This window comes from Talpa europaea, assembly GCF_964194135.1.
Source record: "Talpa europaea genome assembly, chromosome: 11".
In the NCBI taxonomy this organism is placed as follows: domain Eukaryota; kingdom Metazoa; phylum Chordata; class Mammalia; order Eulipotyphla; family Talpidae; genus Talpa; species Talpa europaea.
In genome coordinates, this window is record NC_140078.1 from 78,804,287 (window position 1) to 78,819,615 (window position 15,329).

Here is a 15,329-nt window from a genome sequence, read left to right on the forward strand (position 1 = left end):
GTCTGTATGTGTGCGTGCAGGTATTTGAGAGCTGATACTCACCATGGGGTGGCCACATTTTCAAATCAAAGGAAGATGGGTCTTAGAATATTTTTGTTTCTCTATACTCACATTCTGGAGTCCGCGTGGGTAAATGGCCTGATGTTTCTGTTGCCAGCAGTTGTTCTAGATCTGCGCTGACCAATCTGGTAGTCACAGGCCCCGTGGAGCTGTTTACTTAAAAGTTGAGTTAATTAGATGTAACAAAATAAAAAAACCAAGTCGCTCAGTCTCGTTAGCCACATTTCAAGGACTCATTGTTCTAGAAATGTTCATCATACAGGAAGCCCCTTTGGATGGAGCTGCCAGTCTGGAGCTCAGTAGCCCCCAGAGTGGTCAGCAGGTTTGTGGTCCAAAGAGTTAGTCTCAAGGTGGTGAACAGAGATGATGAAGGAAGCAGGTCGATGTCACAGCAGACACAGCATTGATGACTTTCTTAGCGGTTCATTTTTCTATCTTTAAACAGATATAACTGACCTGTAGAACATTGTGTTAGTTTTAGTTTTAATAATGACTTGAGGCAATATCTTGTGAGGTGATCACCACAATATGTTAGCATCCTTTACCCCAACACACACACACACACAATTGTGCACGCACACACACAGATACACGCTTTTCTTTCTCTTGTGATGAGAATTTTTAAGGTCTGTTCTTTCAACAACTTTCAACTCTGCAACACAGTATCTTTAGCTGAGCCGCCAAGCAGTATGTCACACAGTTCATTTTTAATGTGTCGCTTGTGACAGGTTGGGCATGTTGAGCAGCGGGTCCGTGCCCCAGCTGGTGAGAGGCTGAGCAGCTGCCAGCTGCTGCATTGCCCCCTGTGTTGGGTTCCACATCTGGATGTGAAATGCAGTGACATCTGGGTCCTCAGAGCACCCAGGGCAGTGGGCGGGGTGAGGACTGGACTTACTGGGAAGTTTGAAGAGTGGCCCCAAGTTAGTATCAGTTCAGGCCCTCCTGATGCTCCCTGCTTGCCCCCAGTATTATGGGATGTGACTTGCTAGAATGTGGGAGATGGGGGTGCAATAGGAATTTCATTGTGGTAGAAGTTGGGTCCTCGATCTCAAGAACCAGAATAGTTTCTAACCTCTCCATGTTCCCTCACCCCATCCACCCATCTCCAGTGCCATCACTTTGGACCCTAAAGCAGTGACAACTACAGGGGGCAGGCCCACGCCTGCTGCTTTTCCCTCTTTTTTTCTATCAGTTTCTGTCATGACCCAACTGGAGACTCCTTCTTGGTTGTCTCACCTTGCCCCTGCCGAGCTCTGCTCTGAAAAGGGGTGGGAGGGCCAGGAGTCCATAAGTCCCCTTTCTAGGGCTTCAGTGCCTTCAGAATATGGAGGTCTCCTGCTCCTGGAGGCGCAGCTCTCCCCTCTCCTTCTGCTCCACAGGCTTTTGACTACCAGGGGTGACCCTCTTCCCTTCTCTCACCCGTACCTTCTAGCAGCTTCAAGCCCCATCCTGGCAAGATGGTCCTGTTCTTTGCTCAGGCCCCTCCCTGGAAAGGTGTTGGCTTCTCATCTGGCCTCAGACCTCTTGTGGTTATCCTGCCAAACTACCCGCATGATTCAAATTAACCAGCTTGGCTGTGGGCTTTGCTAAAATCTTTGGGCTAAATTGTTCCCCATCCCCAGCTCCCAGTCTGTGCAACCCCCAGGAAGAAATGCTAGTGAGGGGACTGTGGGAGTATAAGAATTCCTCTCAGGGATTTCCCTGCTTCTCCTCGTTCTGCCTCTCTCCAGAGGGCAACATGGGTTTCCTGGGAACTCTTGAGGCCCTTGCTCTGAATGGCAGGTGGGAAACTCAGAGAGGAGCTGGTCAGAGCAGGGAGCTGCTGCTTGGAGGCCCTCTTCCTTCTTTTTCTCCAGTTGGATGCTTGCTTGGCCCCTAACAGGGTCTTCATTCACACTCAGGGATTTTTCTTCCAAGTAATCAGCCTTGACAAGGAGCTGAAAAGAGACGATACCAGGTAATGGGGTTTTATTGAGTAGTTCCCTGGTCTGGGAGATCTCTGCACACAGAACAGCCTCACCCCTGTATCTTGTTGGTATTTTGGCATTTCATGTAGCTTGTCTTATTAAGTAAAACCCAGCAAAGATTTATTAGAGGGCCTGGCATAGGTATTTCATTTTGATTTTGTTTTGTCTCTGGGGCTCAGGTGCAGCAAGTAGAGTTAAGAAATTAAATATTCAACAAAAAGATAAACCCCCTCGCCCCCTACTGTGCACAGGCACTGTGGGTGCTCAGCAACCAGCAGGCAACAGAGCAGGGGCCTCTGCTTTTGCAGGACTTCCCTTTGTGGTGAGAGAGAGAAAGAGAGAGAGAGAGAGAGAGGAGAGAGAGAGAAGCCAATAGCACAGCAGGTATCAGTGGTGAGGGGCTAGGTGCGGGCAGAGAGGGGGTCAGGTGTTGCTGACAGGCGCCACCAGGGAGGTGCCAATTGAGCTGAGACTCTGAAAACAGCTATCAGAGGGCATCTCAGGCCAAGGAATCTTGCAGGCAGGAGCCCCCAAGGTGGGAGTGTGTGGGCGAGTTTTAACAACTGCAAGGAAGCCAGTTCGGCCAGGAGCCAACTGAGGGGGTTAGAAATGGTAAAATGAGCAGCAGAGGGTGGCAGGAATAAAGCATTGGGACCTTATAGTCCATGGCGGGGACTGGATTTTGTTCAGATGCGATAGGGAGCCAGGTGCAGATTTTGATGGGAGGTGGGGCAAGATGCTATTTATTGGCCACTCCGTGGAGAGGTCCACAGGAGCCAGAGTGGAAGCAGAAAGACCAGTTAGGAGAGTCTAGCAGTGACTTAGGTTGAGAGGCCGCCATGATAGGGGTGGGCGGAGTGGGAAGGAGCCGTCCCAGGGAACGTTGGGCCAGCCAAGCAGAAAGCAGTAACTGATGGGCTGGAGTGCCCACTGGCGCTGGCTACCAGGCCATCTCCTGACTCTTCGTGGCCAGGCTCCATTCCCTGGCAGCCATTCCAGTGCATTTAATATATGTTCCCATAGCATGGCTAGCTATAGAATAAATAGTAGTTGTTTCTGAACATCTGTACTTTAAGCTTGTCTAAATAGTGCGCTAGCAGCAGGAAGACACAGTGCAGGTTTTCTATGACCCTATAAAGGAGGAGTCCTGGAGCCCTCGGTGGCTCTTGCAGGCTTTTATTGGGATTTACCAGGTACACGGCAGGCAGGGGATCCTGGGGGCCGGTAGGCTAGTAGGCCTCCCGGCGAGTCCTCACTCTTTCTGGGCTCTCCAGTGTTCTCTTGTGGCCTTGTTTTCTCTCTTCTCATCTTTCTTTTGCTCTCTGTTCCTCTCTCTGCCGGCATCCCCATGATGCTGCCCTTATAAGCCCAGTCTTAGCCCAGGTGAATCCCATCTACCTATGCCCACACCCTATTCCAGGTGCCCACCATCAGGCATGCGTTCAGGCCTTCAGGGATCCATCATCAATCCCAATGGTGAGAGGCAAAAAGCCTGATACTTTTTTACCTTACTCTACAAGTGCCCTCTTCTTTTTTGTACCTGTGCTACCCCTGGCTATGGTGTTACAGCCTTGGCCTGTTTCTGGCCACTGATAGTGTTCCAATCCACTGCATTTGACTGGTGCTGGATGTCCAAGTTGCCATCAACTCCTGGCAGCCACGCACAGTTCTGGGGCCTGTTGTGTCTCTTTCCAGTCCTTGGGAGATCTGGGAGGTGCTTGCGGGGGCTTGCGGGCCCCAGGGTACTCCTGTACTTCCTCCCACCGAGCCAAAGTGAAAGCCACTTGTTTTTCAGAACAGCCTGTGACTTTGTGCATGAGGTGTTGGTGTTCCCCCATGGTCTTACCACAGTCAGTGGGTTCTGACTTTCTGATTTTTGCAAATTCATCAAATTAAAACGATTGTGATTTTAATTTGCATTTCTCTGATTACTCGTGGGGTTGAACACCTTCACTTGCTTGTTAATCTTTCAAGTTTCCCCCACTGTGAACTTCCAGTTTATATCCTTTGTGTAGTTTTCAGAAAGTCTTTTTCTTATGGTTGCAGGAATTCATTTTATGTTCTAGGCTGGGCTAGTCCAGGAACAACTAGCCATATGTAGCAATTTAAATGAAAATGAAATAAAATTAAAAATCCCATTCCTGGTTGCATCACACATTTCATGTGCTCAGGGTTCACTTGTGGCTCATGGCTACCATGTTGGATAACATGGACACAGGCCATTTCCATCTTTATAGGAAGGCATCCTGGGCAGTGCTGGTCCAGAACTTAGTGTTTGCTCCATTAACTTTGTTTCACATGCCCTTTGTTTGGTGTGATCAAAATCCATTACGTTCTTCCCTGAGGTTTGTGTATTTTGGCTTTTGTTGAAGACTTTCTTTGCCTCAAGGTCCCAAAAGTATTCTCATACATTTTTCTCCGGTAGCTTTCAAAACATGTAGTGCTTTTTTTTTTTTTTTAAAGGTTTATTTATTTATGCATATAAGAGCTGGGATATAAGCCAGAGGTGTGGAGTGGGTGGTGAGAGGATTCATCAGAGACAGAGTAAGGAGCAGAACAGGCGGACTGACTGAAATACATTGCTGAGGGGAGCAGTGGGTGAGACAGGAGAGGTCTGCTGTGCCATGAGTCACCTCCCTGGCTGGGGATCGAACTCGTGCTGCAGTGGCTGCTGATAGCTTCATAGTGCTGAGACTTAACTCCTTGTGTTAAGAGTCAACCCCTTGTAGCACTTTAATTCTTCTGGAGTTGCCTTTGTGTATGGCATAGGTTATGGTTGTACTTAATTTTTTTCCATATAAAGAATTCATTTTGCTAATATTACTTGTGTGTGTGTGTGTGTTTCACTGGATTCTAACAAAACAACAGATATATGACCATCCTCTGTATTACTCATGATGTTGGTTTATTTTTAAGATTACAATGTTGTGTTACAAATATTCTTAAGAGTAGAATTTTACTCTGTCCTAGATAAGAGATGCTGCCAATTTCTACAAACGAAGTCAGTGCTACAAAGATGCATTCAGATGCTTTGAGCAGATTCAGGAATTTGATCTAGCACTCAACATGTACTGCCAAGAGGAGCTTTTTGAAGAAGCTGCAATTGCGGTGGAGAAGTAAGTGGTTTGCACCCCCACCCCCACCCCCGCTGGCTCTCTGGGGCCAGCCTGCGCTGGCTGGTTTTGTCCTGCTCTTCTGTAGTGACTTGACCATGTCATCTTCCTTTAATTTGAGCCTTGGAGCCGGGTCACGCGAGATCAGGACTCTGGCTTCCGCTCTCTTTTTCAGCTTTAACACAGTGTCATGAGGAGAGGGGCAGAAGATAAAGGTTTGTTAGGTGTGTGTATAACACAGTAATTTCATGCTTAATGACAGTGCTGACCTCTCCATTACCTGCTAACTTGACAATTTCCCTGCTGTGTGGATGGTTAAAGGCAAGGGCAGTCAGGAATGTGCTTCATCAGGATGTGACGGATGCTTATCTTGTGCTTATACGCCTGTTCGAGTGCACAAACCATCGATGTTAGGGTAGGACCGGTACGTTTCATATGTGACCCAGTGGAAGCTTCCTTGAGCCTTTAACCTTAGCTTATATACCAAAGGTGATGTGTAGGGATAGGTGGGGTTAATGGCTGAAAAGGAATTTATTTTTTAATTATTTATTTGTGTGGAAGAACTGGGGTACAGGCCAGAGGTGCCAGGGGTGAAAGGATTCACCAGAGATAGAGTAGGGCAGAAGGGGCAGCTCTACTGAAATACACTGCAGAGGGGAGCAGCGGGTGAGACAGGAGAGGTCTGGGATCGAACTCAGACCATAGGGGTGATAGCACTGAGACTTAACTCCTAAGCCACCAGGGAGGCCCCTGAAAAGGAATCTAGCAACAGCATTTGGTTGATGCCCTGGAAGATCTTTCTGGTGGTATGAGAGAGGTGGAATGACAGAGTCTATAATTCTGTGTATTTTTGCTCAGCAGGGGTTTGAGTCAGCTCTGCTCCCAGAAGAGTAGGCTATGGCTTGATTCTATATTTTCTTTGTTTTCTACCAAATTATACATATGGCAAAATGAACATTACTGACTCAGGTGTTCAAACTTTAAATTTTTTTTAACTTTTATTTTATTTTAAAAAAATAACATATTAGAAAAAGTGTGCATAGCTTGCACAAAATAAATACATTGTATAGCTATCACCTACATAAAGAAGTTTTATATTTGGAAATGGAAAAGAAGCTTGGTGTTTAGCATATTCCCTAATCCGGGTCTTTGGTACCATTATGTGTGTGATAAATACAATGGGTGTGTATGATTGGTCAGCTCAGGCTGCCATAACAAGACGCCATAGATTGCTACTTAAAACTGAAATGTTTTCTCGTACATTTTTGGAGGCTAGAAGTCCAAGATCAAGGTTCCAGCCAATTGGGTTTTTGATTAGCACTTTTCTGCCTGACTTCCAGATGGCTGCCTTCTTGCTATGCCCTCGTGTGTCCTTTCTGGGGGACAGAGCAGGAGGGGGGGTGAGGGAGAGAGACAGACAGAATACTCTTGCTTTCTGGTATCTCTCTTCTTATAAGGACACTAATCCTATTAGATCAGGGCTCTATTCTTATAACCTCATTTAACCTTAATTACTTTCTTAGAGGCTTCATCTCCAAATGGGGTTTACGGTTTCGACAAATGAATTTGGAGGGATACAGACATTCAGTCTATAACAGGATGCCAGCTGTGACATTCATTGGTACCCACTCACCAGTGTTATACTGCTGTGATGGGAATAATCAGCCAGGCCAATTCCCTTGTGAGGCCATATTTGTTGTACATGAGGCCATGCACAAAAAAAGACTGAGAATTATTTATATACATGTATATGTGTATATATGTGTGTGTGTGGTCTCGCTTTTTCAGAAGGGCATTGAATAATCATAGATTTTTTTTCCCCTAGAAATATTTTGCTTTGGCCTCTCATTACTTTCTTTATATGTTCTTTCAGCTCTATCGAGGTTTATAGCTGAGAGTTTTTAAGATGTGCTGAGTTGAGGTCTAAGTGCAGTCTGTGTATCAACCAGAGCCTTATGCTGGGTTTATGTGAGTGTCTTTGAAGGCCATGCATAATGGATGTGGAGTGCAATTGCTAACTGGCCCGACTGAGAATGTATGGAGGACATTTCAGATTTGAAGAGACAATACCCGGGGGTAGTTCCTTAAATTCGCTGACACTCTCTACTCCATCAGCCAGGCCGGCATGCGAAGTATATTCCCTTTCCTTCCTCCACCAGACATCTTCTTATACTGGGAAAGCTGAGGCTGTAGGCTGACTGTGGCATCATCAGGGCCCTGAGCACGGCTCCGGCTGTAAGGAGCTGTGTTCTGTCCCATGAGATTTCAAAAGCAGGCATGTTTTATTGGGTTGACCCAGTGCTTGAAGACTGGTAGTGTGGGCCTACTGACTCTCATCAGCAGAATAAAGTAGAACCCTTCAGAGCTTTATTAATCTCACCACAGCTCAACCACAGGCGCACCTGGCAAAAGAGAAAAGACAGGTGGGATCACAATAGGAGGAAGACTCACGTAGTCAGTCATTGGTTTGTGTGAGCTTCTTCATCTTTTCTCATGAATCACCTATCTAACTGAACAGGCCAGGTCATATGCCCAAATGTATTGTCACGCTTTTATGAAAGTTTAAGAGATTTCTTTTCTTTTTTTTTTTTTTTTAATTTATTATAATTTTTTTTTTTTAAGATTTATTTATTTATTTATGCAAGCACTGGGTACAGTCAGAAGCGCGGGAGGGTGAGAGAATTCACCAGAGCCAGAGCGGGGAGCAGAGCAGGCAGAAGGACCGAAGCACACTGCTGAGGGGAGCGGCAGGAGAGGTCTGCGCGCCCTGTGGGACCCTCCTCCGGTGGCCGGGGAGCAGCCGGGGATCGAACCGGCACTGCAGAGGCTGCGGGCAGCTTCGCAACCCGGCGCTCAACCGTTGCGCCACCGGAAAGGCCAAGAGATTTCTTTTCAAGGGCAATTTTGACTCTGAATAATTTTTGCTCTCCAGATGGACTTCCAAACTTAATTCTCACTTGCACAGATTGTCACTCCACTATATTTAATTAAGTGGACGCAAAATATTATAACAAAGAAATTCATTTTGTTAGTCTAAATAAGGATTCAGGGGCTTCCTTGATGGCACAGGGGGTTAAAGTCTCAGCACTATCAAGCTGTCGACAGCCACTATGGTATATGGTTGATCCCTGGCCAGGGAGGTGACCCACATGGCGCAGCAGACCTCTCCTGTCTCACCCGCTGCTCCCCTCAGCAGTGTATTCCAGTAGATCTGCCTGTTCTGCTCCCCGCTTGGTCTCTGGTGAATCCTCTCACCCCCCGCACCCCTGGCCTGTACCCCAGTACTTTATACTAAATAAAAATAAATCTTTAAAAAATTGAATAAATAAATAAAGATGCCCAATAAGTTGATATCTTATTTTGAAATTTTTATCTCCTGTGGAACTTTAAGTTGCTCTATGTTGTATTTTGGACATTTTCTGTTGAGTGTTAAAGAATTGACATTTGTGTCCTTCATCATTGCAGGTACGAAGAAATGCTAAGGACCAAGATGCTCCCCATGTCCAAGCTCTCATATTCTGCCAGTCAGTTTTACTTGGAAGCCGCAGCCAAGTACCTGAGTACAAACAAAATCAAGGAGATGATGGCTGTCCTCTCTAAGCTTGACATAGAAGACCAGCTGGTGTTCCTCAACTCTAGGAAACGTCTAACAGAAGCCGCAGACCTGCTGAAAAGGGAAGGTCGGAGAGAGGAGGCTGCTTTGCTGATGAAGCAACACGGCTGCCTCTTGGAGGCCGCCAAGCTCACCACCAACAAGGACTTCCAAGCCTCGTGTCTGCTGGAGGCCGCCCGTGTCAATATGGCCAAGGGTGTGGATGTGGAGAATACCGAAGCCATTCTGACAGAAGCCCTGGAGCTCTGCTGTCAAACCAGTCAGCAGTCTGGCATCGCTGAGGCCCTCTTCCTGCTGGGAGTAATCCTGAGAGACTTTCAGAAGCTCAAGGACGCCTTCCTCAAGTTCGACAGGCTCAACCACTCAGCGGGAGTGGTGGAAGCTCTCTACCAAGCTGCCAGCCAATGTGAGGCTGAGTCTGAGAAGGTCCTGGCCTTGGCTCCGGGGGGCTTGGAGGTTCTCCTCAATCTGGTAAGGGCCCTCAAATGCGTGAATAACAATGCTGAGAAGGAAATGGTCAAGTCCTGCTTTGAGTTTTTTGGGATTTCTCAGGTGGATGCCAAGTATTGCCAGATAGCTCAGAATGACTCCATATTAAGAATAAAATTTGACCTGGATTTGAACTTGAGCGAGAAGAAAACCAAAGACCATTACATGATAATGACTGACCAAGTGAAATTAGCCCTAAACAAACACCTTTTGAGCAGGCTCTGTCAGATCACACAGAGCCTACTTGGAAAGACCTACCCCGGAATCTGCATGAGGTTTATTGTTGGCTTAAAATGTAGGAATGAGAACTGTGAAGATTTTCACAGGCCTTTGCTGCGTTGTGAGGTCAAGCATCTGGTCCAGTCCAAAATGCACCTGGTGGCAATCAATGGGTTGCTTTTGGAAGCCAAAAGAGTATTCCCTAAAATCTTAGCTGAAGAACTTAAAGAAATCGATTATATTTTGTCTGTGGATATGTTTGGCCTTTGCAAATCCTTCCTGAATGTCCTCTTCCCTAAGCATTTTCATCAGAGAATATTGTCAGAAAACCCCATGGCCTGCAAGGAAATCCTCAAGCCCAGTCACAAGTCCTTCCGATCCTACAGGGCGGCTCTAAAAGGATACATCCACTTCTTGTTTCAAAATGAAAGGGCTCGCAACCGCAGGGAGTCTACAGACCTGTGGCTGAGTGCCATGCAGGCTTTCCTCCTGTCCTCCAGCTACCCCGAGGAGTTTGAAAAGCTGCTCCACCGAGAGGAGGACGACTTTAACAGGGAGCTCAAAGCCCTGGAGTCTGAAAAAGAGGAAACAGGCCGGGGGAGAGGCAGCAGGATGAAAGGCATCGAAGGGAAGCTTGGCATGCTGGTGCCCAGCAGGGAAGACGAGAGCGCCGTGAAGACCCACCTGTGCTTCATCCGGCTGCTGGAGAGTTGTATCAACCAATTCTATGTGTACAGGAACCCAGAAAACTACAAGAGGCTCTTTTTCCGTTTCATGAATGTCCTCGTGAAGCGGTGCAAAGAACCGCTCATCCCCAGCATTGGCAACACCGTTGCCCTGTTGGAGCTCCAGTTTGTCCACTGTGGGGTGGTCCTGGCCCGCCTCTGCAAGAATGCCATCCTGTGCCTGCCCAAGAGCTACATTTCGCTCTTGTACTACTGGGAGTTCCTGCTTAGCAAGAAGGACAGGCAGCTTGGGGATGTGTTTGCCATCATTCAGGAATATAAACCTAGGGACCTGTCCAGAGCCATTCAGAATTTCCAGTTCCACCTCTCCTACCTCGTCAAGGTGCTCTGTGGCCACGAGAATGTGCACTTCAATGTCCTGCTCGATGCCTTCAGTGAAATAGACTATGTGGTCTCAGGTGAGGCAGAGCGGACACTGGTGCTATGCTTGGTGATGCTGGTGAACACCAAGGGGATTCTGCAGTCATCCTGCAAGCCCTTTCTGTGCTGTCACTTCGAGGAGATCGGGGCCAGGCTGCAGCAGATGAGCACAGAATGGCCAGACCAGGTTCCGGAGAGGCTGCTGAAAGTGGTGAAGCGGGTGTTGATGGCGGTCGATGTGAAGACCGTGGCTGAGGCTCTGCAGGACCTGCTCCTTGAGCGGGATGAAGAATACCTGCTGGACTGCCACTGGCGGTGGGACAGCGTGCACGCCAAAGGGCCCATGATCCGTGGCCTCTATCATGAGGAGGTCAAACTAAACCGCCTGCTCTGCGTGGGCTCTGTGGACTATTGGGCTGAACCAGAGTGTGAGTTTGGCCAGGGCGAGACAGATGAGCTGGCACTGGAAGGCCAAGACACCCTGATTGCCGACATCGCCTCCCAGGTGCAGCGGAAAGCTTCCCTGTGGCGGAAGCTGAGACGGGTGTACCTGGTGGTGTCCCTGTGCATCAGCTGGAGGAGAAGGGTGAACGCCCAGATGGAGCACTTCAGGGAGGAGAGCAGGGAGCCCGGGGCTGGGAACTTCAAAAAGGCTGACGTGGACCGGACACAGTGTGACCTGTGCGGGGTGAAGTTCACCCGCAGTCCCGAGAGCTATTTCAGCCCCGATACAGACTTTGACGGAGCAATGTCAGAGGCGGTGGCTCTTTCCAGTGCCCAGCCAGTGGACAAGGAAGGTCAGGAGGGGAGTAGTGAGTCTTTTGAGCAGCACATCCTCCTGGTAGGTCACCATTGGCAGCAGGCGGCCTACCAGAAATACTTCAGGTTTTTCTGTGACACAGTGGACCCGGCCTTGGAGGAAGGCAAGCTGGTGGTAGAGGACATCGAGCAGAGTGTGTGGCTCCACAGTCACCCGGGCAGCAAGGAACACAGCCGCGTGCTGCAGAGGAAGGTGCAGGAGAACATCAAGAAGGTTTTGGACAAGGTGGACCATGTCTACAGGCAGAAGGCCTGGGCTGATGGTAAGGGACCCTCAGAAATAGGGGCCCAGGTGGCATTAATACAGGCTGGGAGCACATACACCAGAGCCAGGCCTTCGTGGTGATGCCTGACTGGGGGAGGTTGGGAGGTTGGCATTAGCAGATATGTAAGTGAGAGGTGTGTTTCTCAAATTACAACAAAATCCCATTGTTTGGGCCGTCCCTCCTCCAGTTATAAATGTGTGCTTTTCTTGGGCCAGGATGGTTTCCCCTGACACTATAGACAAGAAAGGGGCTTGCTGACTAATTCTGTGGAGATGGTAGAGAGAGAATATTTAAAGCCTTGAGGGAATTTTTTATGCTTCTCCCTGTTCATCCCTCCAGGAATTGTTCCTTGATTGCCTGCTACATGCTGAGCCTTGACTAAGAGCTGGGCCGTGTGGCCGGTGTCTTCCTGTTTGGGGGAGTAGGGCTTAAACCAAACCTGGAGCGAACCTTCATGAGAAGAATGCTTATGTGGTGTTTGAATCGTAGTTCTCCAAGCTTCCTTACTTGCTACCTCTCAGGAACACTGAGTGAGAGTTAGGTTATGTATAAAACTAGTGAAATTGAATAACTTTAAAGTATGCTATAATTCAGGCACCCCAGTTTAAGGTTTAAAGACATCTTCAGGTGTCCTTTTGAACAAAAGCATCGTGGAATGATTTTTGCTATTGGCAGTTTGAACAGACACTCGGGAACGGCATCAGGCTTGCTTTTTATGGTAGTTTATGACTGTGGCAGCGAAGGTGGCTGTGGGTCCTAACCCAGTGCTATCAAGGGAAGCAGAGACCAGCTCTGCAGAGGTGGGAGCTTGGGCCATAGTACTGGGTGGCGAGTCCTTGCAGCGACCCCTTCACTCAGCGCCCTTGTTTTCTGGTTCTGCAGCTGTGATGCTCATGACTGGGCTGATCGACATTCTAATTCCATCCATCAGAGATGCCCAGGAGTGGCTGAGGAAAGCAAAGCTCCACCTGAAGGAGGATGGTAAGGAGCCTTCTCTCTGGGATAAAGCTTTGGGTTTCATGGTTCTCGGTTCTGCTGACTCCCAGCTCATTCTGCAGCGGGGCTGCCTGTGATGTCAACAGTGGCCGCTCACTGTCCGGGAGCCTCACCCAGTGAATCAAATCATCACTCACATCATAGCTCAGTTCCCATCGACTCTGAGGGTGGTTATTCCGGGCTTATGCCAGTTGCTTATTCAAAAATCTCTTTTGAAAAACAAAAAAGTGGGCCTCCCCTGGTGGCGCAGCAGTTGAGCACTGGGTTGCGAAGCTGCCCGCAACCTCTGCAGAACTGGTTTGATCCCCGGCCGCGGGCGAGGGTCCCACATGGCGCACAGATCTCTCCTGCCGCCCGCTGCTCCCCTCAGCAGTGTATTTCATCAGTCTGCCTGTTCTGTTCCCTGCTCCATCTCTGGTGAATTCTCTCACCCTCCAGCACTTCTGACTGTACCCAGTGCTTGTATAAATAAATAAATAAATAAATAAATAAATCCAAAAAAAAGAAAAACAAAAAAGAAAACTTCTTTGGCATCTCACAATCTATTATCAATGATGTTCAGTCACTACTCTTTCAAAGTACACAGGCTCCCAGGATAGGGAAAACACTACAAAGCCATCCCTTGATTAATATGTTTGCCAGCATCAACCATTGAAGTCAATGAATATTTATTGAGTGTTTCATGTGTATCAGCACTAAACACTTTGAAACCTTGAACAAACTTTGAACAACATAAAAACATTAGGGAAGTGTGCATATATTTTCCTACAGAGGGTTAAAGACCTGTGTAGGGTGAGTCAGGTTTCTCTTCTGATAAGCAGAAGTGTCTTGTCAAGTTCTATGTGATCTGGAATCTTACCTCTTGCCTGTTTCAACTGCTGACCCTGTCTTGGCGGACCTCATTTCTTCCTGATCTACGTATTTCTGTAGCCCCAGATTGCTATTCTGTGAGTCCTAGTCTGGATACTGGAAAATCTGGACCCCAGAGCTGGGGAATACTTGAAGGCACTTTTGTATAAAAGTCAGTGCCAGTAAAAAATCTTTAGACTTTAGTCTCTTTGGAGACCATGATTTTTGTGATGTTTCAAAAGGAAGAAAACTGGTATATGAATTCATGTCTTTTTGTTTGATTTCTTTTCCCTTTAAAGGTCATATAAAGGACCTCCCTGGTGGTGCAGGGGTTAAAAGTCTCAGCACCGTGAAGCTATCACCAGCCACTGCAGCATGAGTTCGATCCCCGACCAGGGAGCTAATCCACATGGCTCAGCAGACCTCCCCTGTCTCACCCATTGCTCCCCTCAGCAGTGTGTTTCAGTAGATCCGCCTGTTAGGCTCCCCACTCTGTCTCCGGTGAATCCTCTCACCCATCGCACCCCTGGCCTACACCCCAGTTCTTATATACATAAATAAAAAAAAATAAAGGGCATCTAAAATACGACCAGTGAGGGGGTGGGGGCTCTTCCTGGTGGCACAGGGAGTTAGCATCAGCGCTATAAAGCAATCTGCAACTACTGCAGCACGAATTTGATTCCCAGCCAGGGAGCTGACCCACATGGTACAGCAGACCTCTCCTGTCTCACCCACTGCTCCCCTCAGCAGTGGATTTCAGTCAATCTGCCTGTTCTGCTCCCCACTCTGTCTCTGGTGAATCCTCTCAGCCCCCGCACCTCTGGCCTACACCCAGCTCTTGTATGCATAAATAAATCTTGAAAAAAAATAATAATAATAAAATAAGACCAGAGGAACCAGCCTGTAAAAGAACTCAATTCAGAGAAGTGTATTTAGTTTGGGATGGCTCCTCCTGGGAGGCAATATGAGTACTCAAAGAAAAAGCCTGTCTCCTGCACCCTGTTGGAAGGCTTTTCGCCCCCTTTAATTTAAAACAATGATTGCAGAGGCATTAGACTTTACTAGGATGATACATTCTACAGTGGAGCGGAAAAACTCAACCATGCTACACTTTGTTTTTGCTTTTGCCTTTTACAACAGGTATCGTCCAGGAAGATGATTACGAAAATGATGTTGAGGACTTCCGTGAACTCTGTCCTAGAAAACGTCGGCAGAAACGTGGCAACCAGAGAAAATAACATCCCCACAGCTGCTGCCTCCTAAACCTTCAGAACATTCCATTCTGACGCAGAATTGTGAGCTCTTAGGCAGAAGAGATAAAGAACGTCCATTGGCTTTAGAAAGTAGGGGAGTCTAACAACCCCTTTGCTTTTCAATCTTGCTATTTCTCTTTCAATGGTGGCTTTGGGTCCAATTGCTCCCACACCCGCTGGGACCTCTTAATAGTTTTCATTTTAAAGTGTTTGCGCCAGGAAATCCCTTTGTGGATTCCTCATCTCCTTTCCCACTGCTGCAGTGCTGAGTAGTACAGAGCTGTGTGTGTCTGGGGTCCATGGGGACCCCACTGCCGGCCACCCCTGCCCCAGGCCACACTCTGGTCATCTCCGAGCTTGCTTGTCGTGTAGTCCCTTCCGCTATCCATGTTAGCCTTTCTTCTCTGAGTCACTTTTCTGCTGTCCACCCCACCCAGTTTTTGTGACCATTCTCAGCGACCTGTGCAAGTCAGGGTTAGGCTACCTTAGCCTGTAGTCAGGAATTACCCCCAGGGTCCTGCAGGCGTCCAGCCTCAGAACTTCACCCAGAAGGAAAGGCTGGGGAGTGTTGCTGGGGGA

At 47.9% G+C, this 15,329-nt stretch overlaps 1 protein-coding gene across 1 annotated transcript in view; it reads left to right on the forward strand.

Moving 5' to 3' along the window:
- The window catches only part of TRANK1 (tetratricopeptide repeat and ankyrin repeat containing 1), a gene marked incomplete at both ends in the record, with an annotated part of 85,190 nt that extends 70,455 nt beyond the window's left edge, over positions 1-14,735 (forward strand). The window contains 4 exons of the mRNA XM_084248413.1: positions 4,998-5,143; positions 8,606-11,649; positions 12,535-12,633; positions 14,638-14,735. Of these exons, the coding sequence (XP_084104539.1) occupies positions 4,998-5,143; positions 8,606-11,649; positions 12,535-12,633; positions 14,638-14,735 (3,387 nt within the window). The remainder of the gene's footprint in view (positions 1-4,997; positions 5,144-8,605; positions 11,650-12,534; positions 12,634-14,637) is intronic.
- Positions 14,736-15,329: the final 594 nt, after the last annotated feature.